Source organism: Plectropomus leopardus, chromosome 2, assembly GCF_026936395.1.
Source record: "Plectropomus leopardus strain MGB_pleo_1.0 chromosome 2, ASM2693639v1, whole genome shotgun sequence".
NCBI lineage: Eukaryota > Metazoa > Chordata > Actinopteri > Perciformes > Serranidae > Plectropomus > Plectropomus leopardus.
In genome coordinates, this window is record NC_142177.1 from 11,025,725 (window position 1) to 11,051,319 (window position 25,595).

At 40.1% G+C, this 25,595-nt stretch overlaps 1 protein-coding gene and 1 long non-coding RNA gene across 3 annotated transcripts; one reads left to right on the top strand and one right to left on the bottom strand.

Annotated features, from left to right (window-relative positions):
- The first annotated feature begins 437 nt into the window (after positions 1–437).
- On the top strand, positions 438–23,890 carry LOC148190152 (uncharacterized). Of its 2 annotated transcripts, none has more exons than XR_015778081.1 (5): positions 438–625; positions 1,354–1,426; positions 8,411–8,473; positions 8,744–8,783; positions 10,832–12,438. It is a non-coding gene; the product is annotated as an uncharacterized LOC148190152 (long non-coding RNA). The 2 variants fall into 2 exon arrangements; XR_015778079.1 differs by lacking the exon at positions 10,832–12,438 and adding an exon at positions 23,455–23,890 and having other exon boundaries at positions 445–625.
- On the bottom strand, positions 3,310–17,068 carry lrrn2 (leucine rich repeat neuronal 2). Its single transcript, XM_042496621.2, has 2 exons — positions 16,776–17,068; positions 3,310–6,763 (listed from the first exon to the last, which is right to left on the bottom strand). Exon 2 carries the CDS (start codon positions 6,345–6,347, stop codon positions 4,041–4,043), a length of 2,307 nt encoding a protein of 768 aa, XP_042352555.2. The 5' UTR covers positions 6,348–6,763; positions 16,776–17,068; the 3' UTR covers positions 3,310–4,040.
- Positions 23,891–25,595: the final 1,705 nt, after the last annotated feature.

The window sequence follows — 25,595 nt, forward strand, 5'->3', positions numbered from 1 at the left end:
GAAAATAAATTGGATTTTTTTTTCAAAAAATAAAAATATAGGTTCGTTTTACTTTAGCTGTTAGTAAAAAAAAAAGAAAGAAACCTTTGATAGCTCCTGAAAAAAAATGGTTTAAGAATTTAGATATTTTGTGAAAAGCTTTCCTGAGCCATTTCTCTGTTAAGTAGATCCCCATTTTTGCCCATCTCACGCACACACGTACGCGCGCACACACATACACACACACACACAGACATGCAGAGACATGCTGAGCAGAATATTTTGCACTGTTACTTTAAAGAACTTTTACCGGAGTAAAAGTACTTTAATATATGATGCAACTGTTATTTTAAAGAACATCTTTAGGCTACAAAATTGCATGTGCACACATGATTTTACACAATACACAGCTCCTCTGGTGGTGTCACATAAATCCAGTGAGCAGCAGGTGGAGGTAATACACCAACACATGCAGCAATGTGCCAGCAAAGGCAGAGAAGAAGAAAAAGACTGCAAGCCACTAAATGTGGATGTAAACAATGCTGTATTTTAAATTCTTTAAAAGTTGTCTTTACAAATGTTTTATGAGGACAGAAGTGCATCCAACATGTTTGCTAGAGCTCAAGGATACACACCATTCAGTTGGGTGAGTAACACTGAGAGTAAATATAACTTTTGTTTGTGTAAAAAAAAAAAAAAAAAATCTGCAGGACCACTTTGTGAAAGAACCCAAATGCAAGTTCACATCAGCAGTCAAAAGCAGAAGCACTAGCAGCCAAACACATCAAAAATTGAAGCACACATTATGGAGGCAGAAAAGCTCCTGCCTTTGCCATATTTATATGACTGGTGCTTTAAAACACGAGCAGCACTTTAGAGTTGTAGCTGAAGTAAAACTACATAACTGCCTTTGGAAATGTAGTGGACTTGAGGTATAAAGTAGCATAAAATTAAAATACACTAGTAAAGTTCAAGTATAAAAATGTAGTTTGTTGTTGTGTTCCTATGGTGTTAGACAATTCAAATGATATTTTTTCTTCTCTTCTTCTTTCTTAGTCGCTCATTACCTTTTTGTCGCTCAAGACAATTTGCTCAGGTTTCAAAGAGTCAATTGTGCAAACAGGAGACTGAGCACACCGCAATAGTACAAATTCAAATGACATTAAAACAAAATAAAATAAGTATCATTAAAAATAGTATCCAAGCATACGAGCTCCTAAGCAGGTCATGGCAAAGTGCTTCTGCAAACACTCACCCACTCACTCAAAAGATAGAGTGTCATGCATGGGTGGAGTGCATCATCTTGTGATAGCTTTGTTTAGCAGAGAAATAGCTGCAGGTACAAAAGTATTTCTGTATTGTTTTGCTCTCCAGCTAACCGGCGCTTGGAGCAAAGGAGCTGGAATACACGGAAACAGTCCTGAAGAATACAGCTCGCCTTACGCTGGTGAGAGGAGTAAAGAACCGATAGACTGAAATGAGACACACCTATAAGCTTACCAGCGCTTTTGATTAAGAAAATGTTTGTTTTTCAAAACCAAACAAGGTAAAAGACATGATTGATTCAATAAAATCCTGATTAAATAGGGTCATTGTGGTTTTACCAACAGGACAAAACAAACAATGTTGTGCTTTTTTACACACTGCCAATTCTTCCTAAAGGTCAATTTAGAGTCTCATTGATCTGAGATATTTGGAGCTTTCTACACAGTCAACAGTTTGGTCTTTAACCCTTAAACACCAGGACCCACATCAGTTTTCTTGTGCTCGAGTCACACGCCTTTCACCAGCATTTAAAACTCTGAATCCTTCAAAAAGTATCACATCCTTTGTCTATGATTTATTAAGCTCCAGGATGGATTTGTCACACCAGAGGACTAAGTCATTAATGACTGGGCCACAGCTGGACTCATTGTCATGTAGCAGACTCACAGTGACTGAATCATCTGATGTATGTGTGCAGAATATAGAGTAAAGGTGAGAGAACACAGCTATGGGGTGAGCCGGTAAAAGGACTTAATAAATCTGATAAAATGCAGTTCACTTTTACCCTTTATCCATTATCCAGCCCACCAGGTTGTGACTCATCTCAAAATGCTCTGTCATAGCTAAAATGTGGTTGCTGATAGTATTAAAGTCTTATATTTTCCTCAAATTAGGAATGGATTTTCTTGGTGAGCAGGACTAATTACAGTGATTAGTAACTCATCTTGCAGATGGGCGTGAGAGTACTGTTTTAGACAGACTTGAAAAAAATGTGTGTATGTCCTTTCACCTGGCTGAATCCTCCGCTCAGTTCCAGGTCTTATCCAGCAGGGGACACACTGTGTCTTGTGTTTATTGAGTAGGTGTCAGATGTACTGAGCTATTATCAGACTTACTCCTACTGTGGAGCAACGACAACTGCATACAGATGAGCAGGGAGTTGTAGCTGCAGATGAATCCCTAATATGTTACTTTATATAGAGAGCTTGGTTTAAAGGAATACGTCACCCCATAATGATCATTTGTATATCAATAACTCAACCTGAAATAAGATGAATAAAGTTTTTTGAGAGAAAAGAGAAAAAAAATCATGAATTTAAGTAAAAGGGCCCCATGTTAAACAACACCAAAACTATATGAAAACATCTGTTTAAAAAACTCTAACAACTCGGGTAGTAAAATCCAACTCCGATTTATTCAGTCGTATGCTCAGTACTTCCCAAACGGACAGTCCTTTCTGAAGGGGAACTGAACTGAAAGTGAAACTTATTAATGCTCAGACTCCATTGACAAAAACTAATTTTTCCTCGCTCGACACAGGAGCTGCTGGTCTACCCCAGTCTAGTTTTTGTTTGACCTTGATGTTTTAAAATGATAGTTTGGATTCCCCAAGGTCACACAATAACACAAACAAACTAATTGATCAAAGTAGCGCTAGACCTGCAGCTCCTGTGATCAGCGAGGTAAAATGACTGTTTTTGTCAATGGACTCTGAGCATTAATAAGTTTCACTTCCAGTTCAGTTTCCTAACAGAAAGGCTTCTCTGTGTGGGCAGCACTGAGCATATGAACTGATAAATGAGACTTGGATTATACGGTACTTGTGTGAGTTTAAAAACATGATTTGATTTAGTTTAACTTTTGTTAAATGCCGACCCCCGTGACTCCAAATCATCATGAATTTTCTTAAATTTTGGATTATTCATTCACTGGACACAAGCAAGAAAAACTCATTTTTATCGACAAAATTTAGCATAACTCATGGTGAGTAAATGCTTTACACATGGTCATTTGGAGGGGGGTGAAGTATTCTTTTGTGGTAAGAAAACAAATAAACGGTGAACATTGTGTAAATTAAAAAGATTTTATTGTATAATAGCTCAAAATAGAATTTAACACAATCACTTTTCGATCACTTTTATGCTGAAAGAGGATTTTGGACATTAGGCGGGGTAATCAGAATGAATACTGTATATGTACTGCAAGATGGACAACCCAGTCCAAGGTACTGAAAGCTAAGCAAAAGGGTTGTTTACATCAATGCAGAAATTTCATTCAGTGTCAGTCTCAAGACAGAGCTTTGTCTGCTTGGAGAAAGAAAGGTTCAGTCTGTGGAACATGTAGACAGAAAACATGACAAATACCCTGGAGGTCTGAGCCGCTCTGCAAATATCTGTCCTTGGATTGAATCAGGTTGTCTTTAGTTTCAGTCCAGTGGTCATCAGCCGCTCAGACTCATTTGTTTCTCCTGTGTTCACTTGCTGTGCTGCAGGAGCATGATTGTCCACTTGTATTTCCCTGCTTAGGGTTTAGGCATTTTTTACAATACATCTTAACACAGAAACAATGTCAATATATACTTTATACGGTATATAAAATAAATACAAATCTCTTTCTACACCACTGCTCTGATCTATCACTCCTCTCTGAACTGTGATTCACAAAGTGTATATCTGACGTGGGTGTGTGTGTGTGTGTGTGTGTGTGTGTCAGTATTTTTTGTCTGGATTTAAATGTGCACAAACATAATTATCTCAGCGGTCCTGGTGTAACAGCAGTTCCTCACTCTGCTTTGGCTAATGTGTGTTGCTCCCTTCTGTCTTTTGATTGACGATCAGAGCTTTAGGACTTTTGACTTCCTGCAGGATGTGGTGCTTCCCTGCCCCCTCTCCAGGCTCGTTGTCCCAGCCCTGGCCTGCCAGCAGTAGCAGTATGAGTGCGAGGAGCAGCAGTGTCACTGCTGTGGAGGTCAGCTCTGGGCTGAGCTGCAGGCTGGGCTGAGGCTCCAGGACATCCTTCGTCCTGAATGAAACACACTGAGGCTTCCTGCTCTCTCTTGATCTCCTGCTGGCATGCTTGGCACCCTCACTGATCCCTAAATGTAGACACACTCTGTAAAATGTCTCTGCCTGCAGGTGGGTAAGGTTGAAGCTCTGTGTGCCAGCCAGGATGCGTGTGGTGTATGTTGGCGTGTGTGCATTTGAGTATATGGCTTGCCAGGACAGACGAGTTGAAGGCAGGTTGCGCCCGCTCTGCCAGGTCAGGATAGCGTAGTGTCGTCCGACCTCCCTCACCTCCAGTCGTGCATCTGCTCTGAAATAGCCCTTCAAATTAGCAGCCATCTCCCTCCTTCTTTTCTTTTCTCTGCCGTGCACACCCACTGTAACGCTGCGGGTATCTGCCCCCAGTGCATTCTCCGCTACACAGGTATACAATCCCGCCTCGCTGGGGGTGACCTTGTTCAATTCCAGAGTTCCCTCAGGCAGTAGCCGGTAGTGTTTGGGGGGGTTACAGGGAGCATCATCTTGAGGCTGGCTGGGAGAGACACTGGAGGCAGATGTGAGGTTGAATCCCTCAGAGGTTGTCGGGCTGTGGCAGGGAGCAGGAGCTGGTAAACCTTTGGATGCATGGCTTGGTGCAGGACCAAGTTTCAGCCCAGATGGAGTCACCCAGTACAATTTAGGCTGTGGATCCGCAAGAGCTCGGCAATGCAAGACCAGTTTTCCACCTTCTCTTACCCCAACGTAGGACGGGAGGGAGTTGGTAGGGATCAGGGGGAGGCATGAGGCCGACATCTCCCTGGAGGATACCTCCCTCACCCTGCGAGCTCTCAGCTCTGGAGGTTCAGAGCACAGCGTGGCCTGTGGTTGGATGAAACGCACCATCCGGGGTGTTTCTGTTTGTGTGTCTTCAGTGTGAGGGTGAGAGGCAGCCCAATGAAACAGGCAGTCGCATCGCAGCGGGTTGGAGTGCAAACTGACCTCCTGAAGACTCGGCAGGGAGAGCATGATGTGCTGGTGCAGTGCGCTCAGAGAGTTGGAGTTGAGCATGAGAGTTTCCAGCCTGCTCAGCTGGAGGAAAGCTTGAGGATGAATGTAGGAGAGTCGAGGATTGTTGGTGATTTCGAGCTTTGTGAGCTCTGGAAGGTTCTCTAGGGCAGCCCTCTCAATGGACACCAGTTCCTCCATGTTGTTCAGACCGAGCTCCTTCAGGTGGACCATGTCTTGGAAGTCTCCGGTCTCTATAATTTTGATGTGGTTCTTGTTGAGGTCGAGGAACTTCAGTCCTGGGACTCTCATCAGGGCCTGAGTTGGAACCTTTGTCAGCCGGTTGTCGTAGAAGGAGAGGCTCTCTAGGCCCTCCAACCCTTCCAGTGCTTTCTCAGCCAACCCTCTCAGACCCATACCGCCAAGGACAAGACTCCGGAGGGATTTCAGGGCCAGAAAGCCTCGCTCAGGCAGGGCCTCAACTGGGTTTCCCCCAAGCATCAGAACTTCCAAGCGCGGCAAAGCCCTGAACCACCGAGGATCAACAGTGGTGAGTCTGTTGTTGTTGATATGCAGACGCAGTAGCGAATCCAGACCGGTGAAGGCTCCAGGTGCTATCGAGTGTAAGTTGTTGTGGCTGAGAAAGAGTTCCTGCAAAGCTGGAAGTGAGGAGAAGGAGGCCTCAGGGAGGTGACTGAGATGGTTTTCCTCCAGGTGCAGAGACAACACAGAGGGCAGAGGGGAACTCTGAGTTATCGTCCTAACATGACTGAAGCGATTCTGGGAAAGGTCAAGGTCGGTGAGGTTTGCAAGCCCTTGCAACGCCACGGTGTTGAGCTCAGACAGAAGGTTGCTTTGCAGGCGCAGGGTGTGTGTGTTTGGTGGTATGGGTAAGGGCAGCTTGGTCAAGAGCAGGTCATTGCAATCCACAGTTGGAGCTTCATGGTAGACAGAATCAAGGGAGAACCACGGCTTGATCTGACACACACACCGTGCCGGGCAGGAGACGTGCCATGGCAGTGCGTGAGGTAGCGAGCCCATGATGCCGGGCACCAATACACCAGCGAACACACACAGGAGACACTGCAACTGTAGGAACACTAAAGTCGGCCTCATAATCCTCGTAGGTCACAGGAACTGATTCAGACAAGGTGAGCTTGTTATGAGGATGTGAAATTAATCATTTGGACAGGAAATGAGTGTTATTAACAGTTTTAAGGTGTGTGTGCAAGCTGTTAAAGGTAGGCCAGACGGTTCATTGTCATCATTCATAAAATCTTTAACGATTAAAGAGTGATTATATTGTTAACAGCATTCTGCAGTAGCGTCAGACACAACTGAAAAATGTGTATGTTCTTTTTGTGGGAAAGTACACTGTTCTACAAAGAGTATTTTTCTGTGCAACTGTGATTGCAGTGGTAGAACGGGTACTGCACAGTGGCTGTAGCTCGATGACGGCCTTTGTTGTCACACCATCGATTTCACATCCTGGCCACAGGTGGAGGACTCATGGCTCCCAGCGTGGTGGCTCACTGTTGTGTCAGAAACAAAAGGAGAGAAAAAAGGAGGCTCAGAGAGAAAGTAAAATAATCTAAAATGTGTAATATAGTCTGTTAAAACAGAATGTGTCACTTAAATACAAGCACATTTTTTAACGTTATACCTCATCAGTCCCCACTCTAAACCAAATCTGAATTACAATAGATGTATTGGCAAGGTCACATGGAGGTTCAAGGATGTACTCTGCAGAAATGCTTTGCAGCTGAGAAGGGCATGAGAGATGTGAAGAAGAAAAGATGAAAAGCAAGGAGACAAAAGGCTGAAAAGAGAAGCATTCAGAGGAGAATTTACATTTTCCAGAGGAGATCTGCCCTTAACTGTAGCACATATAGACGCAGACGCAGATTACTCAATTAACTAAAAGAAAGTAGGTAAGAGGTAAGGTCTCTTACCTCTTACCTTCTTAGGTAAGGTCTTTGTGAAAAAGAAAAAGAGAAAAACAGGACTCTGCTGTAATCTCCAGTGGCTCTTTCACCCTACATGGGAAAAGGTAAATATGCAGGAGTGATGAAATTGTGTTGCACTTAAATATTTCATGTCAGTGCTTCACATTCAGTGTTCAGTGTTAGAACATAGCATCCCACAAATGTTATTTATTATGTAACAGTTAAAGAGATCCAAAGGATCTTTTATATTAACAGCCTTCTGTACTCAAGGCTATTATGGGAAAGACTGCGTGAATGTAGCTGCTGGAACAAATGCACACGCACACACAGACACACACACACATCAGTTACATCAGTATTTACATTTAGAGCATTTGGAAGGCTCTGTTATCCGGAGAATGATACAACAGCATATTATTTGGCAGAATTGAAATCATCCCAGTAATTACCTGACAAGCTCTGCTAAAACATCCAGTTAGGAGAAATGTTATGTGTCAGAGTAACAGGTTCTCAACAACGGGTATTAACTTACATATTATATGGGAGTCAGGGTACACTTTGTCCAATAAAGTATGACTGTACAGGCCAAAAGGTAACATAGCCTACTATTTATTGTATATTAACCTACATTCAATAAAAAGTTAAAAAAAAAAAAAAAAAGATTTTTTTAATTTCATTGAAATCTGCATTGATTGTGTTTGTTCTTGGCCACTCGAGGGCAGTGAGACAAGTAAACGTAACGTAACGTAATTGTTTAGTTTACAGAATTCCAAAGGGCGTAATATATTTGATTCTTACAATAATCTGATCTCTGATGGCAATGTGATAAAATTGGTCCTCATGTATTGCATTTCTAACTAAACCAAAACAACAATTTATAATTATTGATATAATATTAACCTTAAAAGTGCTAACTCATCTCTGTCATGGTGTGAAAACATATGAGTATTACGTAAACTAAAACAAAAGTAAAGGTTTATGCTACATATATTATAACAGCTATGCATTAACTATTGTAAACTTTTTAATCAAATGAATATTTTCTTTTTTCCTCAGTAGGCCTATTTATTTAATATACAACATGCAATGATGATTGCTGGGTAATGTGTTTATGCTGTTGTCCAATCTCAAATTTCTCTTTGATCATGTGGCAAAACAATGAGGCTAGGTGGAGCTCATCTGTGAAAAGCACCCTAAAGTAGATTTGTATTTTTTATTTTTATTTTTTTACAGTTGCCAGCTCACCGACAGGCCCCTCGCTGCTTCCCTCACTGTGTGTCAACAAACTTGCAGCAGGTAAGCTAACATTAGAAGCAAGCTAGATAATACTGGTCTAAATATCATAACGTTTGGCTGTTGTGTTAAATGCAAATTTTATGACAAGGCATACATGTATTATGTCTACGGGCTACGTTGTGGATATTAGTAAATACATGTCGCTACCAGGTGGCTAGGCAACCTATGAATTATTATGGAAAGCTAACTAATACCCTAATAGATGCTGTCTAATACTAGCATCAATTATTATATACATCTATATTTATATTTACATATTTTCGGTTCTAGGCGTAACCAGTCAGAGACAGAGTCAGAACCATTCAAATAGGTGAGTGCAAATGCTTCTTCAAGGGAATTTGGGGTATCTGAGAGGCTGCCATGCCCCTATATGAAAGGTTGTTAGCTATAGTGTTGCATCAGTATGAGATTTTCACCGTATGATAACCATCTCAGAAAATATTGCGGTATCACGGTATGATAATGGTTATTATTATCAGTCAGAATGACCCTTAAATTAATTAAAACAGAAGGTTTAGTTTTGGTTGAACAAATGTTTTATCACTATAATTAATATTTGAAACTATTTTTTTAATGGAAGTATGTGATAAAAAAAAAAATCTCCTTTTTAAAAATTACTTATATAAAAGTGAGATTCTCTGTCCTTCCCTCCCCCCCCCCCAAAATTGTAAATATCCAGATGTACATGGTGTAATAGTTGTCAACTGTCATATCACAGTATATCTTAAAACCGGTATATCACTGCAACCCTATTTTGGAGTCAGGTTGCCTCTGAGCACCTTTGATTGTTCCTTTGATTGTGTGTGTTTAACTTTTGTGGGTAAACTGTGTGTGTGCCGCTGTAGCTGGCCCATTTTTGGGTCTTGGTGTTGTTTGATAATAGGTATTGCATCTCTCTTCTCTCTCATTTACTGTAATCTCTTGGCTTTATGTGGAGGAGGAGTGTGGTTGTCGTGATCTATGAGGTTGTTGTATCAAAAATGCCTGAAAACGTTGATGGACAGCTCCTCTGCTCTCAGCAGCTTGTTGTCACGTTTGTGAACTTCGACTGTCACAGCTCTGTCAATGCTTCTGATCACTTTCTCTTTGACCTCTACTCTCCTAAACAATAGCCTATACCTAACACATTCCCACTGTAAAATCCAACACATGGTTTGGACTTAACATATACCGGTATGCTTAATTGTGTGTGCATATCTAAGTGTGTTTGTGCATGTGTGCTTGGTAACTAAAAAGCCCAAAGGCCCGTCATCATCGCCTGTAGTGAGGCCCGTCATTACTAACATTACTAAATAAAATGAGCGTGCCACAGCGTCTTAAAGAAAAAAATACTGGCCTTGAATTATTTTTGATAGGGGGGTCCAGCACTTCTGGCCTTCCCTTGGGGGCACCATTGTAGAGTTGTTATGGTGTTAGTAAACAGTTGCTTATTTAACACATCCAGCAGACCTGGAGCAACATTAGCATTCACTTGGAGCTGTTTTTCTGTCCAACTAATGAATGAAAGTCCAATATTCACCCTCCTTCACCCGCTTTGGTCCCCAACAACTCCGTTTGTCTGCTGTTTGGTGCTGTGCAGGTAGCATTTACAGGGTTTTGGGGGGTTGTTTTGCTGAAGACTGAGAAACAATGCTAATAAGAGTTGTTGGGGTGAACAAAAATTCATCAAAGTAAAGTGTTGTTAAACTAAATCAGCTGAGACACACTGGAAGGCTGTGGAGCTGAGGAGAACTGCATAGTCAGGTGCTCATTTTTTTAGGTTTAAAACCAAAACTGATGTCTTTTACATTACATATTGTGTAACTGATTTGATTATTAATAATATCATTTACAGCAGCTTTAAGTTTCAAAAGATTAATTAGGACATCCATCTCTACTCTTATAAATAAACTGCACGTGGGAATGCTAAAATTATTCATCAATACCGGAATGCCCTGTATGTAAACTTAGATTGCCAACTTTCAAATTACTTTGACAATCCAAGTCAAAATCAGTGCAGCTGTTTTTGCCAAAAGTCAGAAAAGCTGAAAAGAGACTATATTCAATACTATAATGTAATTTAAGGAAATAGAAACCCTTTCTTGTTGTTTGGTTAAGTTACATTATCATTGTTGCATTAAATGGACAGTTCACCCCAAAATCATAAATAAATATTTCCTCTTACCTAGGGTTATTTCACAGTCTAGATTGTTTTGGTACGAGCTGCTGAGTGTTTGGAGTGTCTATCGGCTGTAGAGATGTGTGCCTTCGCTCTAGCGTAATGGAACTAGATGGCACTCAGTTTGTGGTGCTCAAAGTGCCCAAAATTTATTTATTTATTTATTTATTTTTTAACTCAACAGCAATGTCTCTTTCCAGAAATCATGACCTAATTCCTGAAGATAATCCACAGACCTTGTTGTGAGCAGTTTCATGTAGGAGCTATTTTCTTTCTACTGAACTACACCTGCCATCCATATCACTGCAGAGGGAAGAATGCATCTACGTCTTGGGACAGTGTGAGTTGTAAACATTAATGGCGTCCTCCTCCACTAAGCTATAACGTCAGCTAGCTCTGTGGTGCTAGGCGATTCTTACTTTTTACGTTCACGTTGAAATGGAGTAGACATCAGAGTGACGTTTTAACTACTCTTCGTGTTTCAAATGACTTTTTTTCCCCTGGTTTATTGGCATACACTTATGTGATGCGGGTATCGTGCGTGACAAGTGCACACACATGCTGAGAAGGCTTACTGCATAGTTGCCATGGAAACAAATCTCCCAGCCTCACTCTGTCTTAGTGTTTTGAGATTTCCTTCAGACTTTGTTTTGGCATGTGTATCAGTTGATGAAAACAGGGATGAAACAACAGTGACATGACTACATTTCTGAAGCTGCAAAGCTGTATTTCCTCTTTAATCATGTGCTTTACAAATAAGTCATTTCTATGTGATGAAGTTCTGCATGTTTTTTTTTTTTAAGTTTTAATGAAATGAACTTTTAACCTTTGCTGCCACTTGCAAAGTATTTCAGTCCTGGCAGCTGGTGTAATAAAACATGACTAACAGGAAGTGCTGTGTAGCTCTGCAGGCTGTAATGTCTGTTAACAGATGAGGAGAAATTGAGGAGAGATGCTTGCCAAATCTTTTCCACACGCATGCAGGAGAAAGAATTGACCGATTGAATTAAGCACAGTTATTGAGATGGAGAGAAAAGCGATTAGTATTCAAACACCATGTAGTTCAATTGTATGAGAGGCGCAGAGTGAGTGACTGTGTGTGTACTAAGTGCAGCACGTTATCTGAGCGCTGAGCTGTAACAGTAAAAACACAGGAGCCGTTCTTACCTCCTGGGGCTCTTCTTACTCCTCTATCAGCCATTCACTTTCATCTCCACTCTCTCATCTTTTCATAAGCAACCTGCTCAATAATGGATTCATCATTTAATTTTGATGTCCCTCGTTTTTGTCATTTGCTCTCAAAAGCTTTCCATGTTTTTGCCGGTTTCAGAAAAGCAGAACTGTGTGGATGTGTGTATACAACGGGCTGCCTTGTAATTTGAACTATTTAGAAAAAGAGTGTGAAATAAATCTGTATGACTCAGCGGCTACTTTCATAACTCTGTCCCTTCCCTGCTCTCCGCAATCTTTTCACTTGGGATAAATAGGATGAATATTTTCGCTGTTAGTGGCCTTTATTACTCCCCTGACTCCTCTGACTCAGATTTCTTTGAAACTTTGGTATGACTGCACAGGAGCTAACAAATTATCCACAGCAATACCCCGACCATACAGGGATGAGTAATAATAACAAAAAGACAAAACTGCACTGACCTCAATCCAAAACCTCAAGTGACCCTTTTTTCTCAAACTATTGATCTAAATTGAAAAAGTGACTGCATATAATTGTACTGCACTAAATTCCCTCAAGCCCTCAGTAAGAGTCAATATTCACTGTTTGACTGACGTATGTGCTAACAGCCTCTTCGCATTCCCAGGGCATCAAATTCAGCAGCTTGGTCAGTGGGCGTTTGTGTTTGTGTCTATGATTCTGTCACAAAAGGCACTTTCTATATGGGACGTACCAGACTTTCAACTAACTCTGATATAGACCCATGACAATGAGTATAGACACAACTGTCTGAGTAGTACAGGAGGCAGGGATTTAACAAGCTCAGGACTTTCACCCAGGAGAATGGTGTTTGTGTCGTGTGTAAACATTACATTTTTTTGGTTTTGGATACATTACATAGTTAATGTCATATAACATCATAGGAGTAGATTTTTTTTGGAGGGGGTGGGGGCACTTTCCCCTCATTCATTCGTTCCCCATTTAAACCGTAAGTTGATGCAGAAAAAAACCATAAAAAAATAATCAAAATACACAGTATTTATAGTTTAATCCTCAGAATTTTCTGGCTAAGGACCCCAAAAACACCCCAATTTTTATGTTAATGCCCAACCTACACCCTTAAACCTGTCCTAATCATTAAGCTTCTTTCATAAGTGGAATTACACAGCAAATATGTTTATATCAACCCAAACCGTTATCTTTTTTTGCCAATCCTAAACAAGTATTTTTGTTTGTTGCCTAAACCCAAAGTAGTTTTTGTGACGAAACCTACATTCATGTAGAAAATATGCATGAGTAGAAATTGAGACGCCATTGTTAGGAGTGAAAACGTCTTAGCTGCAACATTAACATAAAATTAATCTTTTCCCACTAATCCATCCATTTTGTGAAACCTCTTAAAGGATTAGTCCAACAATTTAGCATTGCACCCCTTTAACATTGTAAGACTTATGATGGAAAGCTTTTTTTAAAAAAAAAAATTAAGGTAAAAAAAATTGATGCAACAAAACAAAAATATCACCTTTTTCATTCCACGCTTTTTTTTTTTTCGCCAAAACCTGCCACCTGAATTAACCACAATGTAACCTGACCGCCAACAGCTAGATCTGTGGTGTCCTGGCTAAGGTAACCTCGGGCAGAGATTAGGGGCAGGCTACAGAGGTAACTGCTTTCTAACACCACATTTTTAGATGTTTTCAGTTTCAAACTTGTAGTCTTCAGACCCAACCCTACCTCGAGTGACATCACTTGAGGCAATTAAAGACCTTATGAACCTCCCCGCGGAGCCACAAAAGGCTACATACAACTTTATTTACATATGCAGTTGTAGGCTACTCTCCAAGACAGACTTTGATGTGTAAAATCAGTAGTGCTCTCCTTTAATCACACACCCACACACACATCTAATGCCAATGGTTCCCAACCTCAAAGAGGGTTATAAAATGATTTAAATAATGAAAACATTGATTATCTGATTTGTTTTTTCTTTGCCTCATTCTTGTGACTAGATTATTTAAGGCCCCTAAAAATTCCATAGATGGAAAAAAGCATCTCAGCCTTGACTCATTTATGATGAGGGGTCACAAGCCAAGGAGGTTGAGATTTTTTTTTTTATCTTGCATGTTGTCTATATTGGCAGCAACTGCATTTCTATGAACTTTTAATACAGCAGTCCAAAGCAGACCATGCTTTCTTTCAAATGATGTAGTTCTACTCAGTATACCCGACTTCTGCATTTTTTTCTTAATTGTTTGACTTTCATATTCAGTCTGACAGCTGCAGTGGAAGTTCCTGAATCAATACTATGTATTTTATCTACATTTCCATTGAACAGTTTTATTTTTGTTTCTTTTTCTTTCAAAATTGAGCATTTCCACATTAAAATGTCTAAAAACAACTGTTACATATTTTCTTGAGTTGTGCACTATACATTGTCCCAGTTGTTTCCAACAATATTCAAACCTAGTAAAATCTGTAATGTCATAAAAGGTAACAGTGCATTTCCTTTAGTCTCTTATCAATGGCGTCATATTCCCTTTACACCCTCTAGCTGCTCTAAATTCAAAGGAAACATGGGACACACCGGATGATACATCAGTGGAAATCTTACATTGTCACAGAATGACATTCAGTAAGAATAATACAGCCTTTTTTCCTGACACACAGCATATTTTTTCATTAATTGTATTTTATTCTGCAACACATTAATCCAGTAGAGACCTAATTATTGACGTGATTACAATATGATCAAGCCAACTTGTGTTTTTAGGAATAGCGGTTCATGCCAGCCACAAAACTGATGTGTACAATAAGATTGTTTGAACAGACTTCCTCAAATTGATCTTCTATTGATTAATTGATTTTTTAAAAACAATTTAATATAGTCAGCAGGCTAGTTGCCAACAGCAGCGAGGGTATAGCCTGTGTGATGGCAGCAACAGAAAGTTTTGCTGATCCGTCGGGGAGTTGGAACAATCAGTGATCAGACCCCTGGGCACTCTGAGGGAAACAACGTTCAACATGCTGCTTATTACTAAGCTGTTTTCAATAGACTATGACTTGGACTCATCTTATGCTAATGGTAAGTTAGCAAGTTAACACCATTTTATTTCTTTGAAATGCCATAATATGAATATATGACTGAACTCAATGTGATTAAAACTTTACTACATTAACTATTGCAGGATTTCTGTCTAGGTCACACCAAATTGATTTTCATTGGCAAAGGTGGTTATTTAACCCTTTGAAACCTGGAGTGACAGCACTTTTCTGGTGTTGCTTTTAGATGCCTGTCACAAGAATTTAACCCTCAGCAAATTGATGCAGTTTCTTTTAAAAACATGGAGAAAAAGGCAATAAGGAGCTTGGTAAGAAATGTTTCACGGATTGCATGAAATTAGTAGATTTACAAAATTATTCTTAAAATGCCAGAGAAAATGTCTATACTTTTTAAAGCACTTTTTCCAAGTCTTGTTTGACTTGTTTGTTTTTTTAACTTTCTTTTTCATTTTCATTTTGTTTTTGTTTTGCTTTTTGTTTTGTAATCTTAAGGTAATTTTTACTGTTTTCAGTTGGGTTGTTTTTGGGTAATTTCTTCTTTCATTACTCATTGATTCTTCGCTTATTTTTTAAGAAACAAGCCAAATTGCTCAGGTTTCAAATGGTTAACAATGAAGACAACAACTCCCATGATCCCGTGCTACTTTACAACTTAATCAAAGTCTTTCATTTGCTATTGTTTTGGTTGAGAGACCCCTAGTGGTAGAAATTACAAATTATACCTTTATTATTCTCTCATGTATGAATGGATTTTCTGCGTGCTTCACCCACCCACCCGATGCCTGTTGATATTTGCCAAACCTTGACTATTTACTGTGTGTACATGTGCCAAAGATGGCAACCAATTCATTTACCTTTGCAAGACTTTCTTGGCAGTTTGTCATTTGTGTAGCCACCTCACAGCACTTGGCATTTACAACAAGTTCCTGTCTACATTCAAGCCTGTCTGGTTTACTTGTCTGCTAATGATTAGGTGGATGAACCAGACTTCATATTTTGCTACAAGATAACAAAAAAAACAAGTTCTGTAGTTATTGAGTGAAGTGGCTTAAAAGCGACATTATAACCTTGCACACACTCACACACAAACCTTTGCTTTCTAGAGTTTTTGACTTTTCTTTAAGTGCCAGAAGTGCTTCTTGCAATGTAGCTGTGCAATTCTTGGTTTAACTTAGACTGTCAGGTGTAGCTAATTAATTAGATGGTGGTCTCTCTGCGCTAATGGGCAACTATCAGGAAGTCAATGGCTTGAAAGTTTTCAGAGCCACTGCTGGATGGGAAAAACACAAAAACAGTAATTAAAAATCCTTGTTATTTCTACTGCAGAAGATAAAACCAAACGTTCCTCTTGTTTGGCTCCATTTGACTTTACTTTAAGAGAAAGAGCCGGAAAGAGCAGCAGAAAAGCTTTTAAGTTCTACATTTTCAAATGCGTAAAGGGACACCAATAGGTAAGGAGTAGAAAGACATGTTTGCATGAAACAGTTGATTGTACAAGGTTTGTTTGTGCTGTGCAGCTACGACAGAGAGAGACACTGCAACAGGGCGGAATAGAGAGCGAGAGAGGGAGGATTTCGAGTGCAGGAGAGAGGGATGTATGACAGAGAAATAGGTGCTAAATGCAGATTCTAATAATAATAATAATAATAAAATGGAAAACAGATGCATTGCCTTGCAGCTAAATCTGTTCAGCATGCACACAGACACACATATATGATGTCTGACAAAAGACCCCTGAGCTTCTTCATTTCCAACACCTGCTACCAACACCTTTGAATCAATACTGCCTTCACTCAGAGTGAATGTGCATGCATCCACAGCTGCATGTCCATGTGAGTGACTGCATTTCTGTGTTAGTGCTGCAATGACCTGTTTGCTCAGAAAATCCTATCAACAAATTTCATGTTTCTTACCGCGACTGAAGCACAGACTACATCTCTCTCTTCCTTTCTTCATATGCTGGCTCTTTCTGTTGTAAACGTGCCGGGATGTTTTTGTTTTTTGTCTTCGTCTCCCTCTCAGTTGCACGTTTGCGGATCTCTTAAGATTCCTGAAATATCACTTCCCCTAGCTCTCCTCTCTCTGTCACTGGAGCTGAAGAGTAAATTGGCACAGACTGAATCTCTCTCCCTCTCTCGTTCTCCCTCCAGCTAAAATGGAGATGAGGTGTGTTCTGCTGCAGCAGAGCTTCTGTCCCTCTCATCTCTCCTCCTCTCTTCCTATTGCCTGCCTCACTCTCTCCCTCTTACTCTTTTCCCTTTTTCACAAGCCGAAACCACTTGCGTTAGTTACAGTGTGTTATTTTTCTGGATGAGAAGTTTTTCTTTGGCTCCTGCTGGCATTTGAGGTTTCTGCCATTGTTTGCAGATTAAAGACCTGCTTACAATGCCGGGTCAGAGATTACAAATGTTACCAACAGGCAGGAGAGACACAGTTTAAGCTATGAAAGTTTATGTATCCCTGCATCAACGTGTCTTTGCAATGGTGATTGTCTCTAAATTCATCCAGAGAGTGTGAAACTCTTTTCAGAGCTTTACATCTCTCCATAAAACTGCCTTGTTGAGCGATTTCATGTCTGTTAGGTCTCAGTGTGAAATTGTCTCCAAATCTTTGCAAACCACATAGCGCAGCATTTCAAATTTCAATTTTCTATTGTGTGGGTTGAAGTAATTTTGGGAGCTTAGACAACTACAAGATAAGGTTTAATGAGCCTTATTCCAATCTCATCTTGCCTAAAAGTCTATATCATTACACAAAAAAACAATAAAAAAAAAAAACAGCCAGACAGATAAAGTAATTTAGCAGTTTGTACAGAATAGTAAGCAACAACAGATACAAAAGAGAGAACAATATAAAAAAGAAGCATTTGGGTGTAGTTGATGTGATTTGACTTTAGGTATTTAGTTATTTATTCTAATTCTCTTATTCCAACAGTCTCAGTGTTTTTTGATTCTGTAGTTTTGATATTTAATTTTAAAGAGCTCTCCTAACAGCTTCTGTATAATGCCACATTGACAGGTGGTGGTGATTTATGTATAAAGGAAAAGAAAAATGTTCACGATGTGTGCAGACATTGAGAGGATCTCAGATCTACTGCAGTATGCATATATTTTCAATAACTTGCTAGCTCTGTAAGGAATGACATACTCCATTACTTTGACTATATATTGAAAATAAGGGAAGGCAATACAGTTGGACTGTACTAGAGTAAAGATATAACTCCACTCGGTGGATCGCTCCAGGCTGCAGAAATACAGCAGTAACATGATAAATAGCATGCATGCAGCATAGCAAGTAATCCCCTGTGAGAATTAATTTGGCAGTAGAAGACAGTTCACAGTTTGTAGAAATATTGTATGTGAGGCAGGAGGACACTGAAGCAGAGGTTTGAACAAGGAGTTGTTAATTCAGAGACGCACGTGTGTGTGTTTTTGGTTGTTTTTTTTTTAGAGTAAGTGCAACTTAAAAACCTAAAGCAGAGTGTCAGATTAGTGCAGTGAGATGTGATGGTGGGTGAGGTGGGCAGCTCATGCAGCATAACATGGCTGAAGTGTGTTTCACAGTGGTCCCTATGATCAGTCTGTAGTGAGTCCCCCGTTTTGCCTCCTGCTGCCTGACAGGTCTCAACACAGAATCAGTTGAGGCTGTAATTTTAAGCTTGATGCAGTCATTTTAACGCCTCTGTGCAGGCTACAGCGTGTTGTCCACCCATACGTCCATCCGTCTACCTGTCCATCTGTCTCCATCAGAGTTAATGTCTTAAGAACACCTCGAGGGGATTTCTTCAAATGTGGTAAAAACATCCACTTTGATTTAAAGTCCGTGTAAAGTGAGTTCAGAGATTTGTTTCAAAACACATTGTAAATATTGGAAACTGATTTTTGAAAACATGTTACAAGGACCCTTTACTATGTAGTAGTGAATTATGGAGTTAGACGGTTGACTGATTTTTTGGGCGGGCCTAAAACCATAGCTAGATGATGCACTGGAGCTATACTCTGCATAACCCCACCCCTGACTATGTAGCAATATAAAAGCGAGAAGCATCGTCCCGCGATTGGGCGTGGCCTCCACTCCTCCAGCAGACACGCTCCCAGCGTTTCAGATCAGAGAATACTGTGCATTTTTTCATGATTTTGAGACCTTCTTTTACATACTTGGTGATTTTTTTTTGGTCATTCAAATTTGGTAAAGTGTTTAATAACACATCTTTCTGTGATGTGACAAACTCAGAACACATTTTAATTATCACTTTATGCAGACTTTAAAGATGAAGTAATTAAGGTCACTGTGACTTCGCAAAAAATGTTTTTGGCTGTAACTCAAGAATTTATGCACATTTTATATCCCAAAGGTAAAGGGTCAACTTCACTGCAACATCATAATGATCTGAAAAAATACTTTTCTGGCCATTACTAATGTCATAACTCAGGAACAGAAGGGGAGACATCTGGTCGGATACAAAATTAGTGCCACTAAGATAAAATAGACAAGATAAAACAGATCAGATAATTTGAAGGACAGTAAAAATTCATAAATACATAAACAGGTGTTTAACAGCAGAGGTGCTCATGGACAGGGTGTGGGGGCAGAGGTTACTTTATTATGTGTCTGTTGAGGTTGGTCACAGCAGAGGGCAACAATGACCTTATGACCTAATGACCTTTATTCTGTGCCCCCCCCCTCCCCCCTCTCCCCCCCTCTCTTTCTCTTTCCTTTTTTGCCATGATTGTATTTCACTTGCTATTTACGACATCTATTGCTCGTCTGTCCGTCCTGGAAGAGGGATCCCTCACTATCCTCTACCGCTCTTCCTGAGGTTTCTTCCTCTTTTTTTTTCCCCGTTACAGGGGTTCTTTTTGGGGAGTTTTTCCTTGGGTGATGTGAGGGTCTAAGGGCAGAGGGATGTCGTACACTGTAAAGCCCTCTGAGGCAAACCATGTTTTGTGATAATGGGCTATATAAATAAAACTGACTTGACTTGACTTGACCTTATGTACCCATTTTTTCTGGCTAGTGGGACCTTGAGTCTCCTTCCAGATGACAATAGCTGGAATGATGAATGAAGAGAGTGGGTGGGGTCATTATAAACCTGGGTTGCCTTTTTTGGTAGCTAACTAGCTCTTATCCTGCCGATTTCAACTTGGATTTCAATGTTGGATTACTATTTTTAACTGACGGGACTTGCCACAAAGTTTTGGTGTGTTTACCGCTGCTGCTTTGATGATGATGATGAAGACTGTGCCAGTTATGAAGGAGTTTTCTCAACCTGAAGACAGTCGACAGTGCATTTAGGTTTAATTTGATGTACAACCGATGTATCGGATCAGTGGTTGGATTTAAATGATGTGATTCAACTCAAGATGTAATGGTGCGTTACAGGAGGGGACTTGCTAGCAGTATCAATGAGCTCAACTGTAATCGATTTATAGTTTTGAAAAAAGTGGAACTGGGTCCTCAATAGAACCGGGTTTTGATCCCCATCCCTACAGTCATCAGTGTTATTTCCAACTACAGCCAGCAGCTCCATCCAACAAAAAAGTCCTAAAATCCTTCTTTTTTTTATGTGAACATAAACAATTCAGTTAACAAAAAATAAATGCACATAAAAAGCACAAAGATGCTGCAAAAGAAACAAAGATAGCCTACAGAATAGATGTTTGATCAGCTAGGTATTCCACTTTGTTTTGTTGCTGGGGAAATGCCTGTCATTTCTGCCACTCAGTCCACCGGCGTTTTATCTCCATCCAAAGCCAACAAACCACACCAATGATCCAAACTAAATAAGATGACTCCAATGTTCGATCAATTTGATCCGTACCTGGAAACACAAATAGCCAACTGTTTGCTGTCATGTTTCAACTTTATGCAACAGTAACATTTCAATGTTATGTTTGCAGCTTGTTTTCGCTGCCCCCAAGTGGCCAAAAAAATCTGTTATTGCAGATTTAAAGTAAATTCCTTCTCTCTCCCTTTCTCCCTCTCTTACTTGCTCTCTGATGCTACATCAGTTGTCCCCATGTGTCATCTGTTGCAATTAGGATGCTTGTGGAAAGAATCCTGGAATCAAAATTAACCACATTATTACCTATGTTTTATTCAAACAAAGCAAAGATATTTTGAATAAATCTGTTCATTCAGTGCCTCTTCTTGCCTGTATTACTGCAGGGCACCACTCCTAAAGTTGTACTCAAATGCAAGAAATCGATCATGAATTTTGGTGCATGCACAACGCTCTACATGTAATGACTGAACTGTTTTATCAGAGCACATGTCTCCCTGCATTGGCAGCATATATAAAAAGATACATTCTGGACTTAGTGGAGTGTAATGTGTATATGTCAAATCACATCTTTAAATCATCAGACATGAATACAAATGTCTATTTTATGAGATAATGAGATCTTGCCAGTCAGAACCATTAAAATGTACAGGCTGTTACAGTGCAGTCCTAAAGCTTTCAGCAGCAATAATATCACAAGTGTTTTGGATTGGTTCTTTCTAGAGGGTATCTGAAGATTGCAATAAAACCTCAAATGTGCATAAATACTAAATTATTTTTATTACCTCAACCACCCTTTTTGCTCAGCTCAACTCTATTGATTGCTGCCAAAGGATTCAAAAACTATGCAATAAAATACAAAAATCACTGAAAGTTTGATTTGATGTGTGCTTTAAACATTATTAAACATTCAGTCAGACTAAAAGGACGTGACATCCAGAGTCTTTATTGGGTCAAACGATGCTGGAAACTGCCAGAAACTTGCATGAGGACATGCATTTTTTATTTTAGCACTAAGAGAGCTTATTAAATGAGGCGCATGTGATGCGTCGAGGGAGGTGTATAGAAACGAAGCCTCTGGTCAGTGATGAAAAATACAGCCCTGTGCTGATGTTGAATCACACAACCTTTGATCAGTTTCTGTATATGAATACATTAACTTAATTTTATACAAAGGTGTGCAGTATGTGGCCATGATTGTGCGCTCATGTATTTTTACTTGAGACTAGAAGATGAGGCAAATCAGCCCAAACTTAGGGGAGTCCGGGGCAGGCTCCCCTTAGCTAAGGGCATTAGTTTCTTTTCGACATTTAGGGGGGCATACATGAAGTTTGGGGTTTGGGGGTCCTCTGCAAAACAACTTTGAGCCTTAAATACTTATTTTCCTGCATTCTTGTTTTGTGTTTTTCTGCATCAATTTGTGCCTTTGCTGCATCTGTTTACTGTGTAAATATTATAAATTCTGTTAAAATAAAGGTCCTCTGCTACTTTCATGTTTTTATTGGTGGAAACAAATGCAGGTGCTCTAAATACTGAGGGGAACGTGTCCCTTGCATCAACCGCTGAAATCTGCACCTATGGCTAAATGCTCTTTTTTTCAAGCAATGTGAGATAAAATAACAAAATCTGCACATCATCTTGGAAAAAACATGATAGTTTCCAAGAAAAAAAAACATCCCATGGATCCTTTTTAGATCAAATTTTTCTCCAACTGTCTTCATCATTCTGAAACCATAACACAACAAATATTGACTAAATTGACTCCTGCTACCTAAAAGAATCAAAAACTGAAGCAAACAAAAAAAGTTAGTATTTTAAGTTTGCAACATTAGCAAGGTAGGACTGAGGGGTAAACAACATTACAAATCTTGAAACTTACTTTTTTGATACTGTGCTCGACTAGAGTTAACAGAATGAATGTTTAGCTGACAAATCTGCTACATTTAAATCCACAACAACCTGAGCTGCTCTAAATGCAAATCAAGGATCCCCAACAATGCCGAGTAAATTTGGTCGTCAATACTCTGAATGGAATATTAGGCCAAAAGAAAAACATATACACATTTATATTCACTTTCTATAGGGAATTAGCATGAACAACGTGGGCATATGTTATTATCTGAATGACACAAAGTTGAAGGTATTTGAAAAACCTGTCAGGGCTGGAGCCCCCTCATACCTCCCACACGCCCTACTCCGCCTCTGCTGAGTTGGGACAAGTGTATCTACAGTGAAGCCCTCTTCTGATACTTGCATTGTAAAGCACTCTTGATACTTCTTTATCCAGCAAAATGTTGGAATGACAGTTTAATTTGTAGACATTGCATACTTCACAACTGTGATGTCCTGAGACCTGTTATGATTTTGAAGTGCCTATGTTCCATGGTATAGGATTCACCTTTCGCTTTTATGATCATTGACCTTTCGCTAATGGGAAAAAAATACTCATCCCCGTCATTTTTCTTGTTATTGTAGTTCATATTTACAGAGAGTAGCGGCGGAGAAGATTGTGTGTATTTGAGTGGGTGTGTGGTAACTGAAAATCAGGCAGAGTGGCTGTGAAAGAGCGAGAAAAAAAAGAGGATAGAGAGCGGCTACTGCAGAATATACTGTAGGAAGAAAGAGCAAACTAATAGAGACTGAGCAGAAAGAACAGAGAAGTTAGTTAACTTAAAAGTATGAAGCATTTTTGCAGCTTGTGGGTTTATTATTATGTATTTATGTGTATTTGTGTGTGTGTATACGTGTGTGTGAAACAGTTTGACTTGGCTCTCTAATGGCTTTCCCCTTCATTTGCTTGATTCATTCAGGAGCCAACACACAAAAGCACACACACCCACATGCCCTGCTGACTGAAAGGCAGCAAGGATAAGTGGAAGCTCGCTGAAAGGAAGGGAGAGAGAGGAGGTCGCCATAGCAACACTGGGGGGTTGTCGCTTTTATTGGAGAAAGAAAATCAGCTCTGCCTTATCCTCCTATCTCACTCTCCTCTCTCAATTCTCCTTTCTCTGTATCACCTTTTTCTTTTTTTCCTCCGCGTGTTCATTTTGTTTTCCACGAGCTGACGTCAACTGCCTGGGACATCGACAGGATATGAAAATTCAAGTCACGTCTGGTGTTTAATTCTTTTCTTGTTAGCGCTTTCATTTTGCAACGTGGCTGAACAGTATCATGTATGATGCTGTTGTTAAAATCTGTTTTAAAATATTTCTACTGAATAAGGAACGTGTTTTTGTCGTAGTCTATCGGGAGTGTCTCATAGTGTAAGAATAAAAAGTAAAATTAAAGTAGTTGTTCCTCATCCTTGCTGCAGTAGTGACACAGAGACTGACAGTGTTCTGAACCCACGTGACAAATGTGCCTTCAGTGAGTCAAGGTCCTAAATCACAATCACTGATATTATTAGCAAATCGACTCTTTGTTCCCAGCACATCTGAACAGAAGCAAGCCTATCTGTCAAGTTTAGGAATGTGACTCATATATCAGAAAAAGCTTACATGCACACACACAGTTGGTGTGCAAAATTCTGCCACACTATGCACGATAGCGCATAACGGCACATGACAGGTTGCATGTGAAAATGTTGAAAATGTGACATGTGAATGTGTAGCACAGCATGTCTTCCCTGTCACAGCACGCTGCATGAATTCTGTTCACACGTGGACCAGCTGGATCTGGGAACACTCAAGGACTCACGGACAGCCCTCCCACAGCACAACAGCTGAATGTGTGTGTCTGTGTCTGTGAGTTTGCGAGAGTGTGTGCACATAGAAACATGTCAGAGAGAAAATGATTGAGAATTTGCTGCCATGGTGACAAGCTCAGCAGTATCTAATGGCAAGGGGCTGTTGCGAAGCCTGCCCATGGCAGGGAGGGGAGGGTGGACGATGGGAGAGCGCAGAGGGACAGAGACAGATAGAGGGATCTGAACACTGAATGCTGCTCACAGTTTGCACAGTGTTCACTTTTTTTTTTTATAACAGAGTGACATCAAACTGTAGTGTGAAGTGTTTTTGTTGTTGTTTGTTTTTACATTCTTCCAGACTAAAGCAGAAATCAAAAACACTATTTAATGCGTTTTACACCTTAAAGGTATAGTTCACCCCACAAGTGTTGGAGATAGCAGTCGTAGAGGTGTTTACTCAAATACTATGGAACTAGTTGGTATTTGGCTTGTGATGCTCAAAGTGCCCAAACAATACATTTAAAAACTCAACAGCAAGGTCTCTTTCCAGAAATCATGACCCGCTTACTCAAGATAATACACAGACCTTGCTGTGATCAGTTTCATATGGGAACTATTTTCTTTGTACCAAACTACACCCCCCAACCGTATTACGGCGCGAAAGAAAGCGTGCATCTACTCACTGACGAGAAGCTCATGCTCTTGCAGCGCAATTGTAAACATTCATGGCGTCTTCCTTAGCTACACTGTACATCAGCTAGCCAGGCTCATCTTAACACCGTTTGTATGTTTACCTACAAAAAGCAATGCACATGTAATCTAGAGCAAATAATGAGTGTATAATCCACGTAACTAGAAAGGCTGCAATCACATGACCAATGCGCTGATGAGAGTAAAGAAGGGAGTAGTCAGCCTAAGCAGGAGAGTTTGGGTGACAAATGGGTCAAAAGTGCAGGCCTTTTACCCACGAGACTGGTTTTGAATAGTATTAAACCAAGTGAATTTTGAGCTATTTTGAGGTATGTCATCACCACTTTTACTAAACCTACCCAATGTAACTTTTACTTAAGTATGTATTGTCATTCATCAAGAGCAAATTCATTAGATATCACATAAACTGTTGTGAGAGGATATGCTGAGTTAGCTCAGTCTTTTCGGCCGAAATGAGTTTCCTCCGTAGGGTGGCTGGGCTCTCCCTTAGAGATAGGGTGAGAAGCTCGGTCATCCAGGAGGAGCTCGGAGTAGAGCCGCTGCTCCTCCGCCTTT

Excerpts from the sequence above, each read along its gene's own strand:
- lrrn2 (XM_042496621.2), bottom strand. The coding sequence starts at position 6,347 with ATGAGGCCGACTTTAGTGTTCCTACAGTTGCAGTGTCTCCTGTGTGTG.